This window comes from Diadema antillarum, unplaced genomic scaffold, assembly GCF_040938485.1.
Source record: "Diadema antillarum isolate AM-2024a unplaced genomic scaffold, OU_Dant_1.0 seq00000799_RagTag, whole genome shotgun sequence".
NCBI lineage: Eukaryota > Metazoa > Echinodermata > Echinoidea > Diadematoida > Diadematidae > Diadema > Diadema antillarum.
Genome location: NW_027271683.1, coordinates 727356 through 750324, shown reverse-complemented (window position 1 = coordinate 750324; position 22969 = coordinate 727356). Strand labels below are relative to the sequence as shown.

Below are 22969 nucleotides of genomic sequence, written 5' to 3'. Positions count from 1 at the left end.
AAAATGGATATTGTATTAAACATTTCCATGCGTTAGTGGGTTTTTCCCAAATGTATATGTAAAACAGCAACGGTTGACGGTGCTATAGTATCACAAGGAATCCAAGTCATATTCTCCATGTAATAGTAGCATTTGAGCAGGAAAGACCTTATTGAGATAAGGCCATATTTACTGAGATGAGATTAAAGACCTTATTGAGGTAAGAACTTATTGAAGAATGAGATCTTATTGAGAGGTGATATGCGATTTCCATTATAAACCACACATTCAAATCAATCTGATGTTGACATGTTGAATGCCGTACAAGTGCACCGATTATACTTTGTCAGTAAACTTACAGAGAGATAAGGTATACGTATGACTACTTGTGCCACCAACATTGGAAAAAAAAAGCAAAAGCAAAACCCGAGGAATCTCGACAATCCTAGCATTTTCGTCGAACGTAGTATCTCCATGTTATCACAATGGTGACAGTGGTTAAGTTCGGTTTTATGATATCTTAGGGACTTCTAGATTGTCAAAAAGTGTTTAGTCGAAAACTTGTCCGAAACATTAATGCTCAATCAAGATCTTTATAATGTGGGACAATGATGTGTACCCATTGTTTATTCTATTCTTTTTTTGTGTGTGTGTGGAGCATGATATCGTTAAAAAAATGAAGCTATTCTAATTAAGCCCTACATTTATTTGGGTTTTTTGATAGAAAAGGCGAAAAAGCGAGAAATAACTATGAAATCTCGTCTTCTCAGACAATGTCAGAACCACAAAGTTAAAAAGACAACATCTCTCCTCGTCCTCTCGGGCCCAAACAGATCTAGAAGACGGGTGAACACTCACCTCTCGCATCCTGCTTCCTTCCTTGGATTCAAGGCGTCGAGAAGAATTATCTTATCCAAAAAGGTCTATAAGGTGAGGAATGTTGTCCCATCTTAATTCTTGAATGCATTTATCTATTAGCTTACAAGTTTTGATACACGCTTATAAGTTTAAGTATGCAATGCTCCATTTCCCGGATCATGATGATTGAAAGTTTGGCCTTGTTATGTCTTAGTTTGGATTACTGGTTCCTTAGGTTTGATTGTATGCATCCCTATCAAACCATGGTAATTCGATAAAAAGCAAATGATAATACCCTGCCAGTTACATACTATGTTATAATGCATATTTGGAAGCGTTTACATTTTTTTTTTCGTTGTGTCTTTGATCTCCACATCTTTTGAAAATCTGACTTCGATATATAGTCCTCCAGAAACTTGGTAGTTTCTGACGTTGAATTAGTAAGCTTAAGTTTGAGCGGAGTTATCACAAATCTGTTTACATTATATGACCATGAGCAGCCCGATACGTTTTATAAGGAAGTGTAACAGTGTTTGATGCACAAGTTAGGGTTACCAAACAAAAATCAACAACAAATATGATCTCTCTTTGCGATCAACCACAATTGAGATTCAAGAAAACAGTTTCTTTTGTGTGTGTGTGTGTGGGTTTTTTTTTACCATGCATCAAAGATGTTTTATTTTCTTTAGTGGTATAGTTGTATTGGAAATGTATTTTGAGTGTAGTTGATGATACTGGCAATAAGTATTAACTAAAAAAAAACCCAAAACTGATTGGTTTGCAGATAGAGGGCACTGTACAGTCCAGAGAAATGGGGGATTCCCAACCTGTGTATAGCAAACTAAACAGCTAACCTTTGTTGGTCATTGTGTGAACGATTTTGGATGGACCTCGGAGCAACAGAGGATTCAGCTGCGAGCCACCTTCGGGGACAAAAACCATGCATTGAATAGTAAACCACTGAATGGCTTGGGTGATCAACGCGCCTGCAGTTCTCAACATTCAGGCCAGTTCTTTGTCCAACAGACGATGCACCTGGTGTTAATTTTTCACCCCTCCCCTTCCCCCCCCCCCCCCCCTCCCCGGACAAATGTCACAATGCACATCTACACTTTAATATGAAAATCTAAGATGCGTAAATATCAAATCATACAGCAACCGCGCTCTTTGCTTGGGGTGTTGGAAATTGAAATGAGTAAATACTCTCTTCTGTGTTTTTTTTTTTCCCGTAATAAGCTCTGGCGTCTATGTCAGTCAGGCAAAAGAGGGGGAATATGCTTTCGATATACTTGGAAAACATGTATAAGCATGTATACTTTTAATCATTACAGTTGTTGTTGTTGTTGTTGTTTTACGATGTCACAATTGTTGTGGATGACAAATAATTTTTCCAAGCCAAAGTGCTTGAATCACGTTGCGAGTACAGAAAGAATATTGTGGAACCAAAAAAAAAAAAGAAAAAAAAAAAAAAGAAGAAAAAAGAATCCTTTAAGAAAATGTAGCGGCTAGTTCGGGGAAAGTCGTAAGATCATAAGAAAATTGTCCAACATTGTGACACAGTCACAATAAACACTGGTTAGAGTTTGTTATTCCGAAGGCTCGTTAATACAAAAATGAAAAATAAGGTTAGCTATTTCGAGGTACGTATAATGCACTCACTGTCATTACATTTTCGGACTAACGTACCTTCGGAAAATGAACCTTATTTCTTTTCTTTTTTTTATTAACGAACCTTCGGAGTAACGAAACTTATTTCATTTGAGTTGGATTAGCGAACCAGTGAAATAACTCCACAATAATGTCCGGATTAACGATTTATTTGTTTTTTCGTAGTCAGACAAACAAATCTGTAGGTAAAGGGAATTTTTGTGTTTGGGAATGAGGAACTTACAGAATAACGAACCGTCTGATTATAATGAACATCATCCCAAACAGCAAACAGTTGAACTAACTATTTGCCTATCAAACGAACAATTGTTTGTTTGTGTCTAATAAAATGAAATGGAATTAATTAGTATTTTACCTTGTTTACAATCCGAAAGGGATATCAAAGTTTAATGAAGGCCATATAGCAGATTTATGTGCATATATAAAAAGAAACATGAAAGTTAAGATCACGCACAGAATGCACAAGCGAATTTGGCAAACATGGCATGAATAAATTCTTATCTTGATGTGTAAAGTACACTTTTCTTAAGTGTTCCAATCTGAGAAGTGTTTAGGCTTACCGCCACGGCTCTTCCTCACGCACATAGCAAAGAAAGCATGCAGAGAACACAACTTTAAGTAAGATTTGAGTGACAATGACCTAAATCCTGTAAATTCTGATTATAGCTCAAAGGTCTTTGCCATCAAATTTCAAATGGAATCATAACAAGACCAAAGTTCTTTATTGCTTGGCAAATAAAAACAAACACGCAAATGAAACTTGTATAAGGAACAATGTCAACCTCTTTTACAAGGAACTTGATAAAACGATAAAGTGTTCAAAATGGGACTACAATAACATAGCAAATAACACCATCAAAACATCTCGAACATCATCACAGGAACCTATATACAGTGGTAATAACACTCCTATATAGGTTAATGATACGATTTACGAACAAAGATCAAAGGTAGAGGAGATATGGTATCTTTACGTGATGGTGAATAAGTATACCTGTCCACAGATGAGGAGTCCTTTGAATTCGAGTAAAAATATGGCATTGACCTTGAGGTGAAAGATTATCCCTCCTTGACTTACTGTATACATGACAGTGGGTGTTTAAAATGAACAATCACACGGAGAAATGAAAACAACCAGTTTTTCTCTTCCTCCATATGTGAACACAAAGTGGAAATAAATCTGAATTAAATCAAAATCAAACCAAATCTGCGTTTGGTTAAAAAAAAGAACTAAGTTAATACTGAAGACATCCTGGCAAGTCATCATTTCCTTGGACAAAACAATTACTCTCAATGTCCCTCTTGATGTAGGTGAAGTCATCTGGTAGAAGTGTTTTAACTATCATGAGAAGAAAGTTTATACAATGTTACAGGACTCTCTCCAGGACACGGACAGGAGACAAATCCATCTCGATAGCAACTGCCCCACGCCCCTGGAATCAGCTCCCTTACAGTGTCAGGGAATCGCCATCTTTATCAGTGTCCCACACACTTTTGAAAACTTTCCTTTTCAATAACTGATTGGTTATTCATGTATATTTTGTATTTCTTTTTGTCCTCATCTATCCTTTTTTCCCCCAACTCCCTAATATTCGTCTGAAATCATAATTCTGTGAAGCGCAATGATACATTATTACTCGGTATAAAGTACTTGCATTGTAAACTTTTGTGTTGTAATTTATTGTATTGTATTGTATTGTATTGTGTATATTGTGTAGAATCTTAAACATTATTGCTTTCTTTGTTATAGCGTTTATTTTATGGTTGACAAACTATAAAACCACCGGGTGCTGTTCGTTATTCCTAAGGTTCGTTTTTCCGGTAGGTTCGATAATCCGAAACACACATATTCCCTATACCTATCATAGAGGTTCGTTGATCCGAAAATGAAATTCGGAATAACAAACCTTCGGACTAAAGAGCCTTCGGAAAAACGAACCTTCGGAATAACAAACTGCAACCAAAACCACCACCAGTCATTCCCGTATATGTTCTTACCTCAGCACATTATTCACATAACTATCCACACACTCAATTATACATGCACACTCGCCTTACATTAACACAGGTTAATCTGAGGATGAAATTAGGAAAAACACAGAACCTTGAAATACTTTTTATTAGAAAATATTAATTTTATTTGGATAACAGCATTCAAATATTTGAAGCCAGAGAGACACGAGGCATATTTACACAATATTATACAAATATGGAAATTCTATTGTTCTTACATGACTGTATACAAACTCTCCCAAGGCACCCAGGGAAAAGTATGGCAGTGTCAAGATTACATAAAGAAACTAGCTGTGTACCATAAACTCGAATACGTGAACACTATTTCATGACCAGCTTCTATATCACTACATCTTATCTAAAAGTCAAGTCTTTCGGAGACATGGACAGTTCAAAATATCAAGCTAGTTTAAACCTTATAATCTGCTTTCGCAAACACACAATACATACAGGTAAGCCTATAATGCGTAATGATTTTAACACCATTTTCGTCAACCCTTGCAATTTTCAAAATGTGATCATTTTGCACTCTCAGAGATACCGAAACCAGCGAGAATTCGGCTTGCCATAGAACCAGTAACGTTCACAATGTGCGGAATGTGGGACGGACGGTGTTATTGTGGTCAGGTCGTCTCCTTCACAATGGTAACGGACAATGACAATCACATTCCACACATTGTGAACATGGTTCTATGGCAAGCCGAGTTCTCGCTGGTTTTGGTGTCTCTGAGATTGCAAAATGATCACATTTTGAAAATTGCAAGGGTTGACAAAAACGGTCCTAAAATCATAACACATTAACCAAAATTAAAGAACTTGGTGTCATTCTATTGGAAAAAGAATGACCTTTCCAATAGTATGCAAAATAATGATATATTAGCAACAATATTGCTAAAATTAAAGATCTTAGACGTTCCGTTCTTTTTGGGCCACCCTGTATAGAGGCCCTATATATGTTTTGTACATCTACTGATGACTTTCATCATGAATATATGAAATAATTATGAATATAGGATGCGTAACCGCATGGAGTTTAAACCATTCTTTTTTTACACTCATCAATTCACAGTCAAAATATCTCAGCAGTACCGATTCTCTTCTGTATTTGAAATTCAGTGTCACATGCCCTTATTTTTTGTTTTTTGTGTCGTAATCTAATGTCTTGTAGATATATATATATATTTTTCTTCGTTTGTGTCTGAAACAAGCTATCATGGTGCTTGTACCTTGTTTCTTGTTCTTTGCATATTATGTGATGTATATCCTTGTCATACTGTATGTACATGTATAATGTTTGTATTTTTAACCTGTATGTGTGGACCCCTCTGAAAACCAGCCTTTGGCTGACGAGGGTGTTCCACCCCATGAGTGGAAAAAATAAAAATTTCAAAATGATTCTTTTTTATATACATATATAAAGTTCAGACATAAAAGAAATGACATATCATACCCTTTTCTCCTCTACTTCTATCTACCATAGTCCCTTATGTGTTATGGTATACTTTAGGTTGCATATACAATTTAAAACATTTACACCAGGTATGTACACAAAACAACGACCTATATAGTAGTTAGTTAGTTAGTTAGTTAGTTAGTTAGTTAGTTAGTTAGTTAGTAAAGTTAGTTGGTTATCTATTCATTTATTTCAGTAGGACACATGGTCCAGCAAACACGGCTGTTCTTTTTCATGTCCATGCATCACAAGGTAAAATGACATATAACAATCAATATTCATGTACACAAAAATATAAAAAACATAAAAACACATAAATCAAAGTAGAGAATTTCTTTGTTTGACTTTTCTTTTCTTCTACATACTTTCATACATGAATCTTTTTATTCCTGTAACATAACAAAAAACATCAATAAAGTATCATAATGTACATGAATCAAAGAAAAATTGAGAGCATACATCAATCACATTGAAAATATTTACTGTATAAAATAGAATTAGCAAATCCTTGCATTAGGAATTATGGTGCAGGGGGACTGCCACCGTGCCATGGGTGGCTGTTTTAACACGTGGTAACCCATTGTCACATTGACACAACCAGTTGTGAGCTAATCTTTTTTTGATAGTTAAAGAGATAGAGGGAGGGCACCTTTACTGAGGGTTTCTAAAAGCAACTTACTTTGAAGAATGATGAGGTTTTCAGTTGACACATTAGGTCTTTATATATATATATATATATATATATATATATATACATATATTATCAATTCCGCAGGAGAATACACGAAAGCAAAATTAGTTTAAAAAGAGAGCAATAAATATTGGAAAGCAAACCGGAAAGGTTTATTGACGTGGAATGACATACTTCGTCAACAACATTCAACGTTTCTATTTTTTACCTCCATGGGAGTTTAGTTTTAAAAATCTTGTTAAGTGAGAAAAGTGATAGAGCGGAGGGATCTATAAATAAAGATAAAACATAAAAGAACATAAAACGTATTAAGAAATTTCATAATAATTATCTTTTTAGAAAAGATCAGTGAATTCTTTATAAACAATTTAATTCTAGCTCAAGCATCTGGCTTCGGCACACACACCTCATAAATTCCATCATTATTATTTTCCCAATGTTTCTTCGTCGGACTCGTTCTTTTATCTACTGCCCTGCAGAAGACCAGGACTGCAATGGAAACGATCAGCAAGGTCACGGTGACGGTCGCGACAGTGATCAGCGCGATGAATGTACGGTCCTTGGTCCAGTGGGTGCCCTCTTGTGCGGGCTTCGTTATCGCCGCTGGAACAATCGGGACTGCGGGCACCTGTGCATACAGTGGATCCGAGACAGATGGTCGAGCGGAAGTACTCACTAACGGACACGCTGTCTCTGTCAACGATGATTCAAGGACACTTACTTCAATTTCACTCCCAGGTTCAATACATTTGCCATGTCCTCCTTGTACTTGCAGTAGGTGCTGTTGGGTCTGGAGGAAAAAGCGATATTCGGAAAGATGGCAATGACACTGGAGGGGATTATCTGCCAAGAGGAAGGTCTGCAAAGATAGTATGGTGCTGGCACTGATGTTGCCGATGGATTGTAACTGATTTTCGTGAAGATGAAGTTCTTCGAGGGTACTCTCTACAGGGATGAAAGCTCGCCATCCGATGATAGCTATTTTGTTACTGGAGAGGATCAACACCTTTAACCGAAGCATATTGGCGAAGGCATGCTCATGAACGAAACGAATTCTATTATAGCTCAAATCAACGTATTCAGCTTCTGGAAGGACACTGAAATCTCTTTCCTCCAGAGCTGTGATAAGATTCCTAGCCATTTTTAGGTGCGTGACCTTACGAACAGGTGACAAGGCTCCAACAGGGACAGTGGACAAAGATGCGTTTGCAAGTTCTATGGTTTTCAAGGATGTAAGTCCAGCTAAAGCAGACATAGGGACGTTACCTATTGGGTTGTCATTAAGGGTAATCCTTTGGAGATTTGTTAAATTTGCAAAACAATTTTCAGGAATACTTGATATCAGATTATCATTCAAATAAAACTCAGTCAAGAGATTATCAGGGCCGAAGGCGTCACAAGGAGGTGAAACAAATTTATTTCCGGAGAGATCCAAAGTTTGCAGTAAAGGCGTTTGGTTGAAGGTGCCGGCTTCGATGCGCTGTAGTTGAGAACGGTCGAGGAGCATGAACTTCAGGTTGTGTAGTCCCTCAAGCCAAGCGGAACGGAGGACGGAAAACTCATTTCCACCCCAGGAGAGAAGCTGTAGGGCATTGCATCCGTGAAAAGCGCCTTCCGCGACGTCTTGCAAACCAACATCTACCATGTAGAAATACTTTAAGGACCGGAACATGGAGAGTCTACCTTGGTGCAGTGTGTTGATTCTGTTTAAACGTACGTCGAGTGTCTTCACGCTGTTGCACTGCACTGGTATGTCCGTGAGGCCCTTCTCACCACAGTAAGCGTGGCGACTCCAGGCGCTGTAGTCGCACAGCTCGTCGCATCTCAGCTGCATGCCCTCTTCGACACTGCCCTGGGCCTTGATCAGCACAAAACACCAGCAGCCAAAGGCTACGGTCACCATTCCCTGATGACGTCGGACACTCCGCATGGCGAGTGATGCAGACTGCAGCTGCTTTAGCACTCTTGATTGTGGACGTTAAGGGCACCCTTGGAATTGAAATACATAAACACGTGTTACCATCGTAATTTACCTGAATGCAATGATCTTGATTGCTTTTTGATTATCTTCTAATGACATTTTTATCTCTCTAAAAAGTGGAATAAGAGGTGATTTTGACACACAACAATTTGCAAATTTCATTCTGTAAATGGAGAATGTATACTCTCCCACACCGTCCACTTATTCTCTAGTGCTTTCCTCTCTCGCCAAGGGCTTTCCGCATGACTCATTCTTCCTCATCATTAAAGCAAAAACAAGCAAACAAACAAAACAAAAAAGAAATACAAATAAACATATTGCATTCTTTCTGGTCCCCCCCCCCCAAAAGAAAAGGTACACTGTACTCTCTAAAAAAAATCGAGTGAAAATTTTCACTCTTGAAGGAATGAATACAAAAAAGAGTGAATTTCGAGAGAAATTGGAGTGAATTTCGAGTGAAAATGTTCATTTTCACTCATTTTGGAGTGACCTCAGGGATCACTCGAAGATTTTGGAGTGATCCCTGACGTCACTCTAAAACGAGTGAAAATGAACATTTTCACTCGAAATTCACTCCAATTTCACTCGAAATTCACTCTTTTTTGTATTCACTCCTTCAAGAGTGAAAATTTTCACTCGATTTTTTTAGAGAGTACACTCTACCTTATAGGCATCAGGCAAACGTCATCCCACGTGATTGAAATTTGCATTCTTACTGGCTCGTCACCAAAAACGTATTTATTGTTGAAAACGTCGTCTGTGCATAAACCTTGTAAACTATCATACTAATTTGGTATTGTGGAATGGTCCTTTAATAATTACTGAAGTTATTGTCTGTTACATGCACTGCATACCAAACTCCCTCTACGCTCAATAGTTTGTGAGTCCCCTCGGATGCAAAGTGGTGAAAGACAAATAAAGTCACTCAAATTCACGAGTACATTCAAACATACGAATGTAACTCCGCCCCGTATACCCATGCAGGCACTCTCCCGGGCCCCCCTACACACACACACACACGTTCGCACACGCACACAATTTCGAGGTCCCCAGTTCGCGTATAGATTCAGCGGGTTGTGGTCCCGTGCAAAACACACTACATTTCACCATCATTAAATAGTTTATATACCTAGTCTGTCGGTAGACACTTAGCCCCCCCCCCCCCCTGTATGGTTTCTTTAGAACTCATAAGGTTCATTATATATTTATCAATTATGCAAGGCACATCCCCTCAGATTAACCGAAACAATTATGCACGATGTGTTCTTAAACATCTTCCTGTTGTGAATTATGAAGAGCGTCGGGTTCAGGAACCTGCAACTTTGAACAATCTACAAAGCCAGACACTGACGAGATAGAGATCACTATCATTCTTTCAGTTAAGACTATTCACTTATCCCCCCCCCCCCCCCCCCCCCCCCCTTTGTCAGCCTCGTAAACAATTATTTCTAATCGAGTCTATAATGCCGCTTACGCTGGTTGTAAGTTTTGGTGGTGTGCCTACCTGGCTTGTCGCAGTTTTGACAGATGGTAGGTCCTACTTGCTGACATGCCTCGGCGGGTTTCCCCAGTCGTCTGGGGACGTGTTTTGTTGAGTGGAATCCTTTATGATAAATCCCGCTCGCTGGTTCAGGAGCAGTGGACCCTGGATGCCGCACCCTGGATAACCCCAATGTTATGTGATAAGGGTAGCAACGCGCTCCTATTGGTTTGGCTCGATCGTATAGGGTTAGAGGGTCACGTCACAGGCATATGATTGGTGTCCCTTTATGTTGGAACTGCAAACAAGAAGAGTGCCAATTTGACAGTAAGCATTCTGGTGCTTTTCTTCATGTGTCTGTAGGTGGCGCGTGCACCTGTGCGTGATATTATATCAGTGTGAATCATACTATATATGATATAGGTGCCGAAAAACTTCTTATTGCACTCACTTCTACTTGCGTTTTCGACATTTGGAAGTAAATGATCGCGCTACATGCATGCATACAGAAATGAGTGAATGTGAGATGCACAGAGTGACCTAGCAGCAAATTCAATTCAATTCCAAGAACATAACATGGTGACATCAACAAACATTTAAAACTCAAACAGACTTTTTAGGGAAGGATTGGCAAACCACGTACAAGGTGTCACAACTTGCTTTACTCAATGAATCAGATAGGAAGCGATCCAACTTCAAGGAATGGGAAAGTAAAAAAGGACTTTTGTCTAGCACAGAGAAGGAAAAACTGATAACTTCTTTTACTTGTCTCTGTCAATTAGTGTAAAGTGACTTTGAAATGCAAACAAAAATGCTTTTTAGTCAGCTGTTATGAGCAAGCGTATTCTAAACAGCACTTAGATTACTTGACTTAGTGTTGCTTGTTTTTTTATTTTACTATTTATTAAAGTTCAACACTGAGTTTGCATTAGGCTTATGTGTTTTTTAAGCAAGTCCGTCAGATATAAGAAATAAGAATTCATATGACATCTTTGACAAAATATAATGCTTCGCCGTTTTTTGTTAACTATTTCAAACCCTCATCTCTCAAGTTTCATTAAGACTTCCATACTCTATCGATAAAACTATGATACATGCAGATGCAAGAAAGCTCTGATAGATGACTACATATTTATCGAAATCAACCTCTGTGGACCAGCATCTTTATCTCTGGCAGCTACTCTTTAATAAAACACATTTACATTCCGAAAAAGATTTCGGTTATTCTGGTCTGATATTAAATCAAGACTTGTAAAATAAAAGTGTATACGCCGGGATTATGTTCTTAATTACTAAAAGTTAAGGTTTAAAACGGCTTAAGATCGCAGTCATATCCAAATAGAGATACCAGGACCTGTCTAAACAGCATGATAACTGTGCTACCTCACCCCTCCCCCTCCAAAATATGAGAAAATCCCAACAACAATAACAACAACAACAACAACAACAACACTAAACACCGACAGAAAAACAAAAAAAACAACATAAAGCACAATAAATCACCCAGGGATTGCATAGTTGCTGGCAGGGAATTTTTATATGTTATTACATATATTCGACATCTTTGTGTTTATGAAACGGGTAAATAAACTAAGACTACGTATTATACAGTCAACATTATAACCAGGTTACTCAAGAATTCTCCAGCTTGCCGTATCAAAGGATTAAACATAGCGAGATCGCCATTTATATACTACAGTAAACGAAAGAGACCTTTATCGCGCAGTAACTGCTGAGTAAATAATACACAGTGAGAGATTCCTTTTCACGCTTTTGTATACACGCGAATGGATGGATGAACATTCTGAATTACTGTTGTTTGCCTTTCTTCCCACTGGAAAACCCACGGAGTGGGAATTGTACACAACGGCTTTTCATGAAGGTCAAAACACATCTAAGCGTGTTTGGAAAAACTCAGCACAATAAAGGGGAATTCCAGATTCCATTTCTTTCTATATTGTGTTCTGATCATGATGTTGTTACCCACGCCGATGAAAATCGGCAGGGGGTTATGTAAAGGGTTCCGTATGTTTGTTTGTTTGTTTGTTGTTTGTTTGTTTGTTTGTTTGTTTTTTTGTTTGTATGTTTGTTTGTTTGTTTGTTTGTTTGTATGTTTGTTTGTTTGTTTGTTTGTTTGTTTGTTTGTTTGTTTGTGTACAAGATAACAAGAGAACGGGTAAACGGATTTGCACGAAATGTTCAGGGAATGTTTGGATAATGACAGGAAAGAATCGATTAGATTTTGGTGATAATCGGTTGACCCTTGCAAATTCTGTGTGACCTTGAAGTTTTGACCCCATGGTATAGTGACCATTCCGAAAATTTCCCGTTTCTCACTTTGCGATTTTCCGCTACCATACGAAGACATAAACTCCCCAACGATCCGACTTCGCTGCTCAAATGTTCGTAAGAATTCCGAAATTTACGTTTAGGCCTATTTGAGGGACTATGTCCTTCTAGATTTATGAAAGTTCGTTCTCCGTCATCACAAACTGGCCCGTATTTTGATGATTTTTCAAATTAACATTGATTGTTTTTTTCGTTGGAGGAGCATTTTGCTCGGTCGCAGTCACACTGCACGATATGCGTGCTCAATGTCAATGCGTGTGCAAGGCCGCTGAAAATGCATCGCGCTCTACACTGTTGGTGCAAAATTGCACCGGGGACGTTGCGGCGCTCGTTGGTGGCCGAATACTGGTGCAGTAGACATTTGCATTCAACCCTTGCATTGAATAATTCCCGTAGACACTAATCATAGGGGTAATTGCCTAGGGGGTACGTAAATTTTGTTTTTCTTTTTTGCTTTTGTGGATACCATCAAAGATCGTACACTCATACGACCTTTGATATTTGATGATTTTTCAAATTAACATTGATTGTTTTTTTCGTTGGAGGAGCATTTTGCTCGGTCGCAGTCACACTGCACGATATGCGTGCTCAATGTCAATGCGTGTGCAAGGCCGCTGAAAATGCATCGCGCTCTACACTGTTGGTGCAAAATTGCACCGGGGACGTTGCGGCGCTCGTTGGTGGCCGAATACTGGTGCAGTAGACATTTGCATTCAACCCTTGCATTGAATAATTCCCGTAGACACTAATCATAGGGGTAATTGCCTAGGGGGTACGTAAATTTTGTTTTTCTTTTTTGCTTTTGTGGATACCATCAAAGATCGTACACTCATACGACCTTTGATATCATCACACTCTCGGCTTGCTATAATCAAAATATCCCGCAAGAAAACGGCGTATTTCTCGATTTTTAGCGCTTTTTCCGCGACCCGTCGCGTAGACAATACTCTTAAAACTGGACTTAATTCGCGCGCGCTTGGAAAAGTTCCGATTCTGCACTTTTGACGGTGGAATTTGGGATTTTCGATGGATTTTTGGAGGAGACTTAAGGACTTTCCTGTACGTGAATGAGTGTTAATACCGTATGTGTAATTATGTGATTTGCGTGTGATGTGACTGTAGAACCAAAGATCGTACACTTCAGTGTACGATCTTTGGTAGAACTCACTGGCTGGTGATAAAGCACACTGGCAATTAAGTGGCCGAATTCTGGTAGATGACCGAATGCACATTATGTTTACCCCGACTTTGTACTTAGGCGTGGGTCTGCCGCCTTTGACGGCCCCTCTCTAGTTAACTTTGATCTTTGCATGCAAGAATTACCCAAATTTGTACAAAAAGTATTACCATCATGGTTATTGATGTTGATCACGCCTTCAACTGACAAATTTGCATGTAGGAATAGACCAGCTTTATCAAAATGTTCGTATTTCTTTATTCCCCTGCATGCTTTGCAGCCATTGTTACTATGTCTACCTGAAAAAAAAGAAGAAAGAAAATACAGAAATAAATCCAAAAACAAACCGAACCTCAAGTTTGGAGGCAAACCTGACAAAGCTGACCACGTTTAGATCACAGTAAATTGGCTCTGTTCGTGTGACTAATCTTGTGATCTTGAAATGAAGAATAAAAAGAGAAATCAGGAAACAACTATGAAGTATGAAACTCACAAGAATATACTAGGATGGCATCATAATCCTGTTGATTGCCACAACTGCATAATCTTCCCACCTACCTGTTATAATTATGGATTATGCTACACGGCTTTATTAAGGAAGTATACCTCCAATAATTTGCAAATCTAGGGTTTTCCAGCCTCACCAGTATGTTCAATGCCATGATAATGTGAGTGTACAATCTTCTATTACATTCAATTGAAACAGGTTGAATGGCGAGACATAAAATTTATGACAATGAGATCTATAACAAAAGAATTAAGTTGCTTGTTTCGAACTACCGCTCCAGCGACTCCAATCAATACACGTGACATGCCTGAACCCGGAAATAACTGACGATTGTTGCCCTGATTGCAAGACAGGTAGCATCAAATGGGTGACATGCTATTGTTTGCTCTGGAAAGAACATGAGGAAGACTCATTCTTCTTATTATTACTGTTATCTCCTTCTTCTTCTTCTTCTACTACTACTACTACTACTACTACTACTACTACTACTATTACTACTACTACTACTACTACTACTTCTTTTCTTCTTATTCTTCTTTTTCTTCTATTCTTCGGCATTTGTTCTCCTCCTCTTCTTCCTCCATTTTCATTCTCATCATTTTTCTGATATAGAACTAAGTGTCCTCTTGCTACCTTTCATCACTGCTTGTTATAAGTCTCCGAGGGGTGACCCAAATGAAAGGGGAGATCTTATGGGCAGCTTATGGGCAAAGTGTGAAAAGTTAAATTTTACGAGGCAACATGAGTCTCTGTGTGTGGCTTGAATATGGTCGCTTTTAGAAGAAGAACAAAAAAGTGTCAAATGACTTTTTTTTTTTTTCACCAGAGACATTGCCGAGATGGACTACTTTCCTGTAAACGACGTCTCCATCATGCATCATGCAGGTGTACTGCAGCTCGCACTGGCCTCAGATCTAAGTTCCTACCGAGTCAGAATATCTTGAACTATAATGTTATATTCACTTGTGTACAACATTTACTTCCCCCTTGTGGCCGAAAGAAGGTCATATGAATTCATACAAAAATCCCAGTCGGACTAAAGCAACAACATGCCCTCTTATTGTGCAGTACTTAGTAGTAACTGCGTCGACGAAACTGTTTTAGAGGGAGTTTATTAATGCGCTCTCCCATCTCACTGGTCTATACTACTTATTGTAACATGCCTTTGAAACAACGACTGACAATGTGTACATCGAATATAAACTGGTTGTTGACGATGGTGATAGAGATTTCATTTCATGTTCAAGAAGCAAAGCAATTCAAACAAAATGGAGGAGTCAGAATATCTTGAACTATAATGTTATATTCACTTGTGTACAACATTTACTTCCCCCTTGTGGCCGAAAGAAGGTCATATGAATTCATGCAAAAATCCCAGTCGGACTAAAGCAACAACAATTTTCATGAAATTGGACATTCATTATTTATTTCATTTCCAATCCAAATGCATATTAAATTTGCACTTGAATTTCTGTGTGGAAATGAAATAAATAAAAATGAATTCATTAATCAATGAGATATTGAAAAAAAGACTGTAGTTGGAAAGCTATGCTAAAACAAGTTTATTGTTTACGTTACACCACTATTTCCAAGAGTGCTCCACTAACATAAATAATGTAAATGAAACGTGAGCTATGAAATACATCAAGACTGAGTTCAAGGAAAAACAAACAGAGTAGAATTCATCTATAATACAATACAAAAAGACAGAAATAACAACACCGCCAGCAAATTCGCACTAATCTTTTAGATATGATGGATCACAAGAAAAGATAATGACAACAATGGCAATCAAACATGCAAAACAACATTGAAAGAGTTGCAAAAAAGACTTGTAAACTATGAAACCTTTCTTACAAAAATTCAATTATGGTACTGTTGTTGATTTCTGTAAGGCTGCAGTAAGTTTTCTTGTTCGATTTGATGTAATGTTGGTTGTATTTCTTTCTCTTTAGCATGTCTGGTGTGTAATTACATATATGTTGTAATTCATGTGAAGCGGAGACTTATAGCCCAGGAAAATGAATGCGAGTTCACAGACAAGCAGTTTATGCCCACGCCGTCTTGCGTTTGTGCCACCAACATTACAATCCTACATTGCGCCACCTAGCGACAGTAATGTGGCAGTTGAATTTGGATCGAGCTTTCTATTGGCGAACTATATCGTTGAAATGATAACTCGTCACGAATCTTGCTTGTTCACAGAAACCACTATTATGTTTAAACATGAAGTTCTAATTGATCTGGAGTTAAGGTACCACTCCTCATTTTCAAATCATTTTGAATGGGGTGGGGGAAGGGGTTAACCGACTGAAAGTTGAAATATACCAAGAGCTCATGTTCGAATGATCATTAGATACAATACCCATGGCACATCCAGCAGATTAAACACGCTTTCGCTTCAAAGGATCAGTGCTCATGCTGTTCTTTGGAACAAGGGATGCAGGAAACATGTTTCGAATGTGTAGAAACTGTGTTGCCATTGTAACGGTATATTGTAGTTCTTTCGCTCCCATGTTCGTCTCGAGTTGAACAAAAGCTGGGCAGCTGTTCTATACACGATTACTTAGATCAGCATGCAGCAGCAGTGATGCTGGCGCTGCCCTGTAGCCTGCATGCTCATTGTAGACATTGACTTTTGCAACAAAACGAGAAGTGGGCATCGGTTTTGCCGCAAAACACTGATTTAACAGAGTGAAATAATGCGAATTATATTTCGTTTTTGTAATACACTGACTATATCTCCTTGGGGCCGCAATTTTTTTTTCTCTCTTCCACAGGGTGTTTTATTCATACACATATTCAGAAATTGACATTTACAAATATATTCTTTTAATACAAAACAGAATGAGAATCAAATAATAATTCAATCATGGACAAAAAGTGACCTACTGCACTTGTGCATATAATACACTGACTATATCTCCTTGGTGCCACATTTTTTTCTCTCTTCTACAGGGTGTTTTATTCATACACAAAATTATTCAGAAATTGACATATACAAATATCTTTAGAAGCAACCCAAAGACACTTTTGATTTTGGATTAAATGTTCAAAAACTTTTGATATTACAAATAAAGCCCATTTCACAAAGTTTTTTTTTCTCTACAATTCATTTGACTTATGCATTTTTCCATCTCAAAATAACAACTAATTTGAGATATTATGTGTTCGAATGACGGAACTTTTTTTTTAAATTTCGCGGTGAAAATTTCTCTTCTTACAATAATCATCATACAGTTTAGTACACTGTTGTTGAAACCATAAAGTCCAAATACCTTGTGTTGGTTTGTAAATACAATAATTGTTTATCTATCTTTAGGGGTAACCATCGCTCAAACTTATTCCGTATAATATTTGAATAAGGACATGAACAAAATATATAAATTATGGTTTCCTCACTATCATTACAAAACGCACACTTTTTATCTGTTTCAAAAACAAATTTTAAGAGGGCGTCTTTCATGTATATAAAATATGCTATTCAGGATCTTGAATTGAAACCACTTCATATTAATGTCAATATACATATACACTGTAAAAACAGCGGTGTTAGATTTAACACCACGGGTGTTAAATCTAACACCGATCAAACTTCAATAAAGGACCACACCCGCAGGTGTTAAAAATGCACTGTGATGGTGTTGAAAAGTGTTCACCTGACACTTCGTGGTGTTAATTTGACACTGTACCTGTTGTTATTTTGACACTGTACTGGTGTTAATTCAAAAATGACACCACATGGTGTTGATTTGATATTTGTTGGTGTTAATATCAATGGTTTAACACCCGTCCAGCTTCAATAAGAGACCACACCAGCTGGTGTTACTTTGGTGTAAATTTATTTTCACATTTTTTCAAAAATCTAGTATCTTAATATAAAATTCTTGATCGTCTTGTTTAAATCAAAAATCAACAAGAAGTGCACTTACTAAGAAACTCTTCAAAAAACAGTTTAAAATTTGGAAATGACACCCGGAGGTGCTAATTTAACACCATAAATGAGCACCGAAAATTTAACACCAGCTCGGTGTTCACTATTTAACACCGGACTTTTTGCAGTATAGTTAACTGTCTGAAAAGGAATTAAACAGTAAAAGACCTTATTTCATCATCAAAATCAAACATACTTCTCCACTTTACGAAGCTGCTACAATGTTTTGACGTGTGTCATAAAAACGTTTGATAAATATCAGAACGACCTTTCTTGTATTTTAATATTACAGTTAAACCATGAGGAATGAAAGGTTCTGCCATCTTCGACATACACTTTTTAGCAAATGATTGAATAGAAGCACACAATCCACTCTGCTGAAGAAAGTTAGTTTGTATACCAAACTTCCTCTGAAATTCAAAATATGAAAGAACATTTCCAGCATTATCTAACATATCATTTATAGAACGTACATCTTTCTCACAGCAAAACTTAAAATATACAGTATTATCATTCATTTTAATCAAAGGATTATTCCAAAGAGGCTGGCTTGCTAATTCTTTTTTTTTTGTATTCATTTGTAAAAATTCTGAAAAGCTAGAAGTAACTCTTTCCCGAAGTCTTTGAGCATTACATTGGCTTTTTTTTTGTTGAAAGTATAATGATCCCATGAATAAACATAATGATCCCATGTATTGGTCCCACAATTCCTTAAATCACAGTATTATTATGTCGATTGATTTTCATGAAAAAAAAATGACTTATCGGTTTTCGAAAACAAACTCTTCGCATGGGATACACTCAGGAAAAAATGAAAATAAAAATAAAGAAAAAATAGTTTCAAGGTCGTATTTCTCATAGAATATTTGGCTCTATACTGATGGTTTATTTACCATGTTAAAGGCAATTTAGATTTGAAAGAGAAATTTTACGCATTTTTTGTTTGAACGCATTCATTTTTCTCTTCCAAGGCAAAAAAGTAAAAATTGCAAAAATGGACAAGTTCTCATTCATTCACATGTGCTCTTCCATAACAATTAGAACAAAAGACAAATGCAAAATAATAAGAAACACAAACTAAATGGGAAAAATTACCCATTGATCGCTATAATGTTTTTGTAGCCCCCTATAAGATAAGGAAAAATAAACAATAATGGAAAAAGTGAAGAATTTTCTCTCAAATCAAAATTGAAATGGCAGTACAGAAGAGGTAATATTAGCAGGAAATGGTAGAAATTTGAAATGCTATTTCGAATTAAGCACATCGAAAATGATACCTGGTTCTTGAATTTGTCTCATGAATTCCTAAATTCCAAAATCAGAAGAATGAGACATTAAAAAAAAAAACAGTTTTGTCCTTTTCACCACCTTTACGTACTGCTCACTCCTACTGTGTATGTTTTTCTTTTAAATTCCCATTTTTCATGTTTGTTTCCCACTTTCTTCTCGTTTGAGAATATAAAGTGTGTTTGTTCATTTTCCATCTGAGAAGATGGCTGAATAGCCCATATTCAGCTATGCTTAGCTGGTCTTCCATTGGGTCCATTTAGATTGAGGTGGGACCACTTCACCGGGTTAAACACCCTGCTCCTTGTGATGAATGAATGAAGCAGGATCTTTTACCTGTATGAGCTTTTACTCTCCCATACACGGGACATCCATTTTACGTTTTGCCTCTTGGTAGAGGGGACGGTATGCTTACACACAACATTGCTCAGAACATCAGACTCTGGTTCGAACCCGGGCCGCGTGATCGTGAGGCAGACGCTCTACCGACTGAGCCAACTCACCGCCCTCTACAAAGAAGTGAAAACTTATTTATTATATATATATATTTTTTTTTGCTATTCATTCATGTTCCATACTGTGTTAAATTGGTATTTTGCTAGCGTTGCTATCTTAAAAGGCATTCGCAAATGATTGACTAAATTTCAAATTCTGCAATTTTACTTGGTGCCTTGAAAGATCAAAACGTATGTGTTTACTCATGCGTTAAAAAAAAATCGCTTTGTATTCACCTATCACGTCGATAACCAAATGAATAACCTTCAATATGGTTTATTAAGACACAACGATTTTTAAATCAAAATCGTCTATGAAAAATATGCACTAGAAAAGCGTTTACTATAACCTTCTTGTTAAGCTTATGATAGTTTCACAAATATTATTTGAGTAGAAGGTAATAAACTTCACTTTGACGGGTTGGATAGTTATGTACAGCTGTTTCGTTTTATAATTTGTTGAAAGACATCAGGAAATTCATCACATTTTTATTTCCTATGCAAAATAAAGTTCGCTGTTATTTGTGTATGTTGATAGTCTTAACGTTTCACGAATACGTGTGGGTTTATGACCGTTTCACGTAAAAAAACCCCAAAAAACAAAATAAAGCAGAATGAAAAGAAACATTTTACGGGTTGACTGGCAAGACTCACAGAGAGAAAATTTTAAAATCATCTCTACGGTAAAAGATACCTCCTCAGATCAAGGTACTCTGGATCGTTTAAGGGGTTTTGCACAAAGAAGGTAAGTCAATCTTATATGTTAAGATCAATATATTATTATGACATAACACTGTTTTCCCTGTTCAATTCAATTCCTTTCAACTAGTTTTAGTATCCACTTCGTTTGTTACCCAAAAAAGATTTAAAGACATACTCCTTTGTTCCTAATTTTGATTTTTATACAAATGGCTACTTGTGAAAGTCTCCAAAATTTTCATTTTTATTACAGGGTTGGTATATTGTTCCAGACACACACACTGATGCATATCATGATTTTAAGTTAATTATAGATTCTTTGGGAAACACCCCAGGTTTTCCTAGCCAATGGGTTAAAGTTACTCTGCATTTCTGCTTTATACGACCACGCGACTAACTGTGGTCTTGACAAAGATTTTTTACTTGATATCAAAAAATCTCTAACACTATGGCGGTTAGTAGAATCATGCGTCATGTAGTTAATTAAGAAAAAGAAAAGTCAGCATAGTATTATTTTTTTCTTTATTTTCATAGCTTCATTTTCATGTATCAGCTGCACTAACAATGCAGCTTTGCCAAGAGAGAGAGAGAGAGAGAGAGAGAGAGAGAGAGAAAGAGAGAGAGAGGGAGAGAGAGGGAGAGGGAGAAATGGTGTTTGTGTGCAATGTGTTTGGAGAGTAGTCGCGCTCTGGTGTGTGACGAAACTTTTTTGTGTCTCTTCTTCCGCCCTTTGACATTTGTTTGACCTCAGTCTCCTCGGTGACGCGGGAATTCCCCTATAGCTTTACAGAAAACTATACTCTCTGTAAAGTAAAGGCCCTCTGTACTATCAAGCTGTATGTCTACCAAAGAAGCTTCTACAGAGTAAGAGGCACGTTGTGGCTCTACACCCAGATTGCCCAGGCAAGTGCTGAAACATGCTTATTATGTTAACACAGCGTTAACAATGCCGATTGCAAGACTAGTACCTGAAAATGGCTGCCATGATTTTAAACTACTCTGAAGTGGACATAAGTATTCCTTGAATTTTGTTATTTTCTCCTCACTGCGTGCTGTGAATAAAGATAGCCATAGCAAACACAAATAGAGGTATCACATTAATAAGCTGAGTGATATTCATTATTTTTGGTTTTCTAACTGACCACCAATCAGCACTATTATACAAAAGACATCTTGAAGATGAGTGTGTGATAAGATTTCACATACAATTCCTGAAACAAGAGTTTTGCCGCGAACACCATTACAGCCAAAGCAATTTGGAACAAAATCAATATGTCAAAAATTGAATAATGAATATATATATATTTTTTCTTCAAGTTTAAAGTTTGATAAGAGGGCCAGTTGATATTTCATTTTATATTTTATATTCTATATTTTCTTAATATTGCTTCATCATAAATATTATTTCATTTCGAATAATCTGTGAGTTTGCAACTGATTGACAAATTGTCCTACATCGACGTAAATAAGCACTGAATTGATCAGTGTTTTAGTGGTAGCTTAAGAAAAATCATGGGCGTACATACTCGAGCAGGTAACACCTCGACGGAAGAATTTCATGATAGCAATCTTTGAGTTGATGTAAAAGGATGAATTTAGAAAGTGAAGTAAGCCATGTGTTTACTTTGATAAACAACGTTTGTGCCAGCAGACCTTGAACATGGTGATTTCACTGATGTACGCATTATCCTTACACTTTATTTTTCACTATCATAGACATTTTGTTCTTATGGCTAGCCATGTCGGAGATCAATTTCTTCCGAAAAGTGTACCTTATCTCCTATTTCCAGGATTAATTTGCATGGTAAGTCGAGTTCGTGAACAGTCTCTGTTTGCTTCTTATCACGCAACAATTATAAGTTATCAATATAACTTAATAGATTAGATACATAATGTTCTGAGTAGTAGCGATATGGTAAAAACTCAACAAAACATGATCGATGTGCGTACATACTAACACGGAAGCTACACGATGATCGCAAAGGCCGTATCCACCGATTGTTTACACAAGTTTGTTGTCACCCACATCACAATTATTATCGTCATATTCCCGTTTTTAATGTTCTGCCTGTTTGGGCTATTGTCTGGAATAATGCACACCCAAACTCATTTTGCTCAGCAGTTGCTGATTCGCTCTATCTAAGTGAGTAGGGCGTGTTTATACCCTGTTGCCTAGTTCAAATTTACGGCCCGACCACAAACAATGCTAGACGACGCTTGCTCCGGGTCCCTGGTAGGACAAGGGAAACGGTTGTCATGCACGGTGACACAACTTCACTCCGCGACAATTTATGCCTTCTTATTTTTATTTCCGTAGACTTAATAGAGTTAATAAGGTTTAAGGGCTGGGGTGGGGTTTAGGTTTAGTTCGAAGTCAGGATTAGGATTATAGGGCTAG

At 37.3% G+C, this 22969-nt stretch overlaps 1 protein-coding gene across 1 annotated transcript; it reads right to left on the bottom strand.

Annotated features, from left to right (window-relative positions):
- Nucleotides 1-6746: 6746 nt before the first annotated feature.
- Nucleotides 6747-8190, bottom strand: LOC139739479 (uncharacterized). The gene has a single exon (XM_071650083.1). It carries the CDS (start codon nucleotides 8167-8169, stop codon nucleotides 7042-7044), a length of 1128 nt encoding a protein of 375 aa, XP_071506184.1. The 5' UTR covers nucleotides 8170-8190; the 3' UTR covers nucleotides 6747-7041.
- Between the last annotated feature and the right edge of the window lie 14779 nt (nucleotides 8191-22969).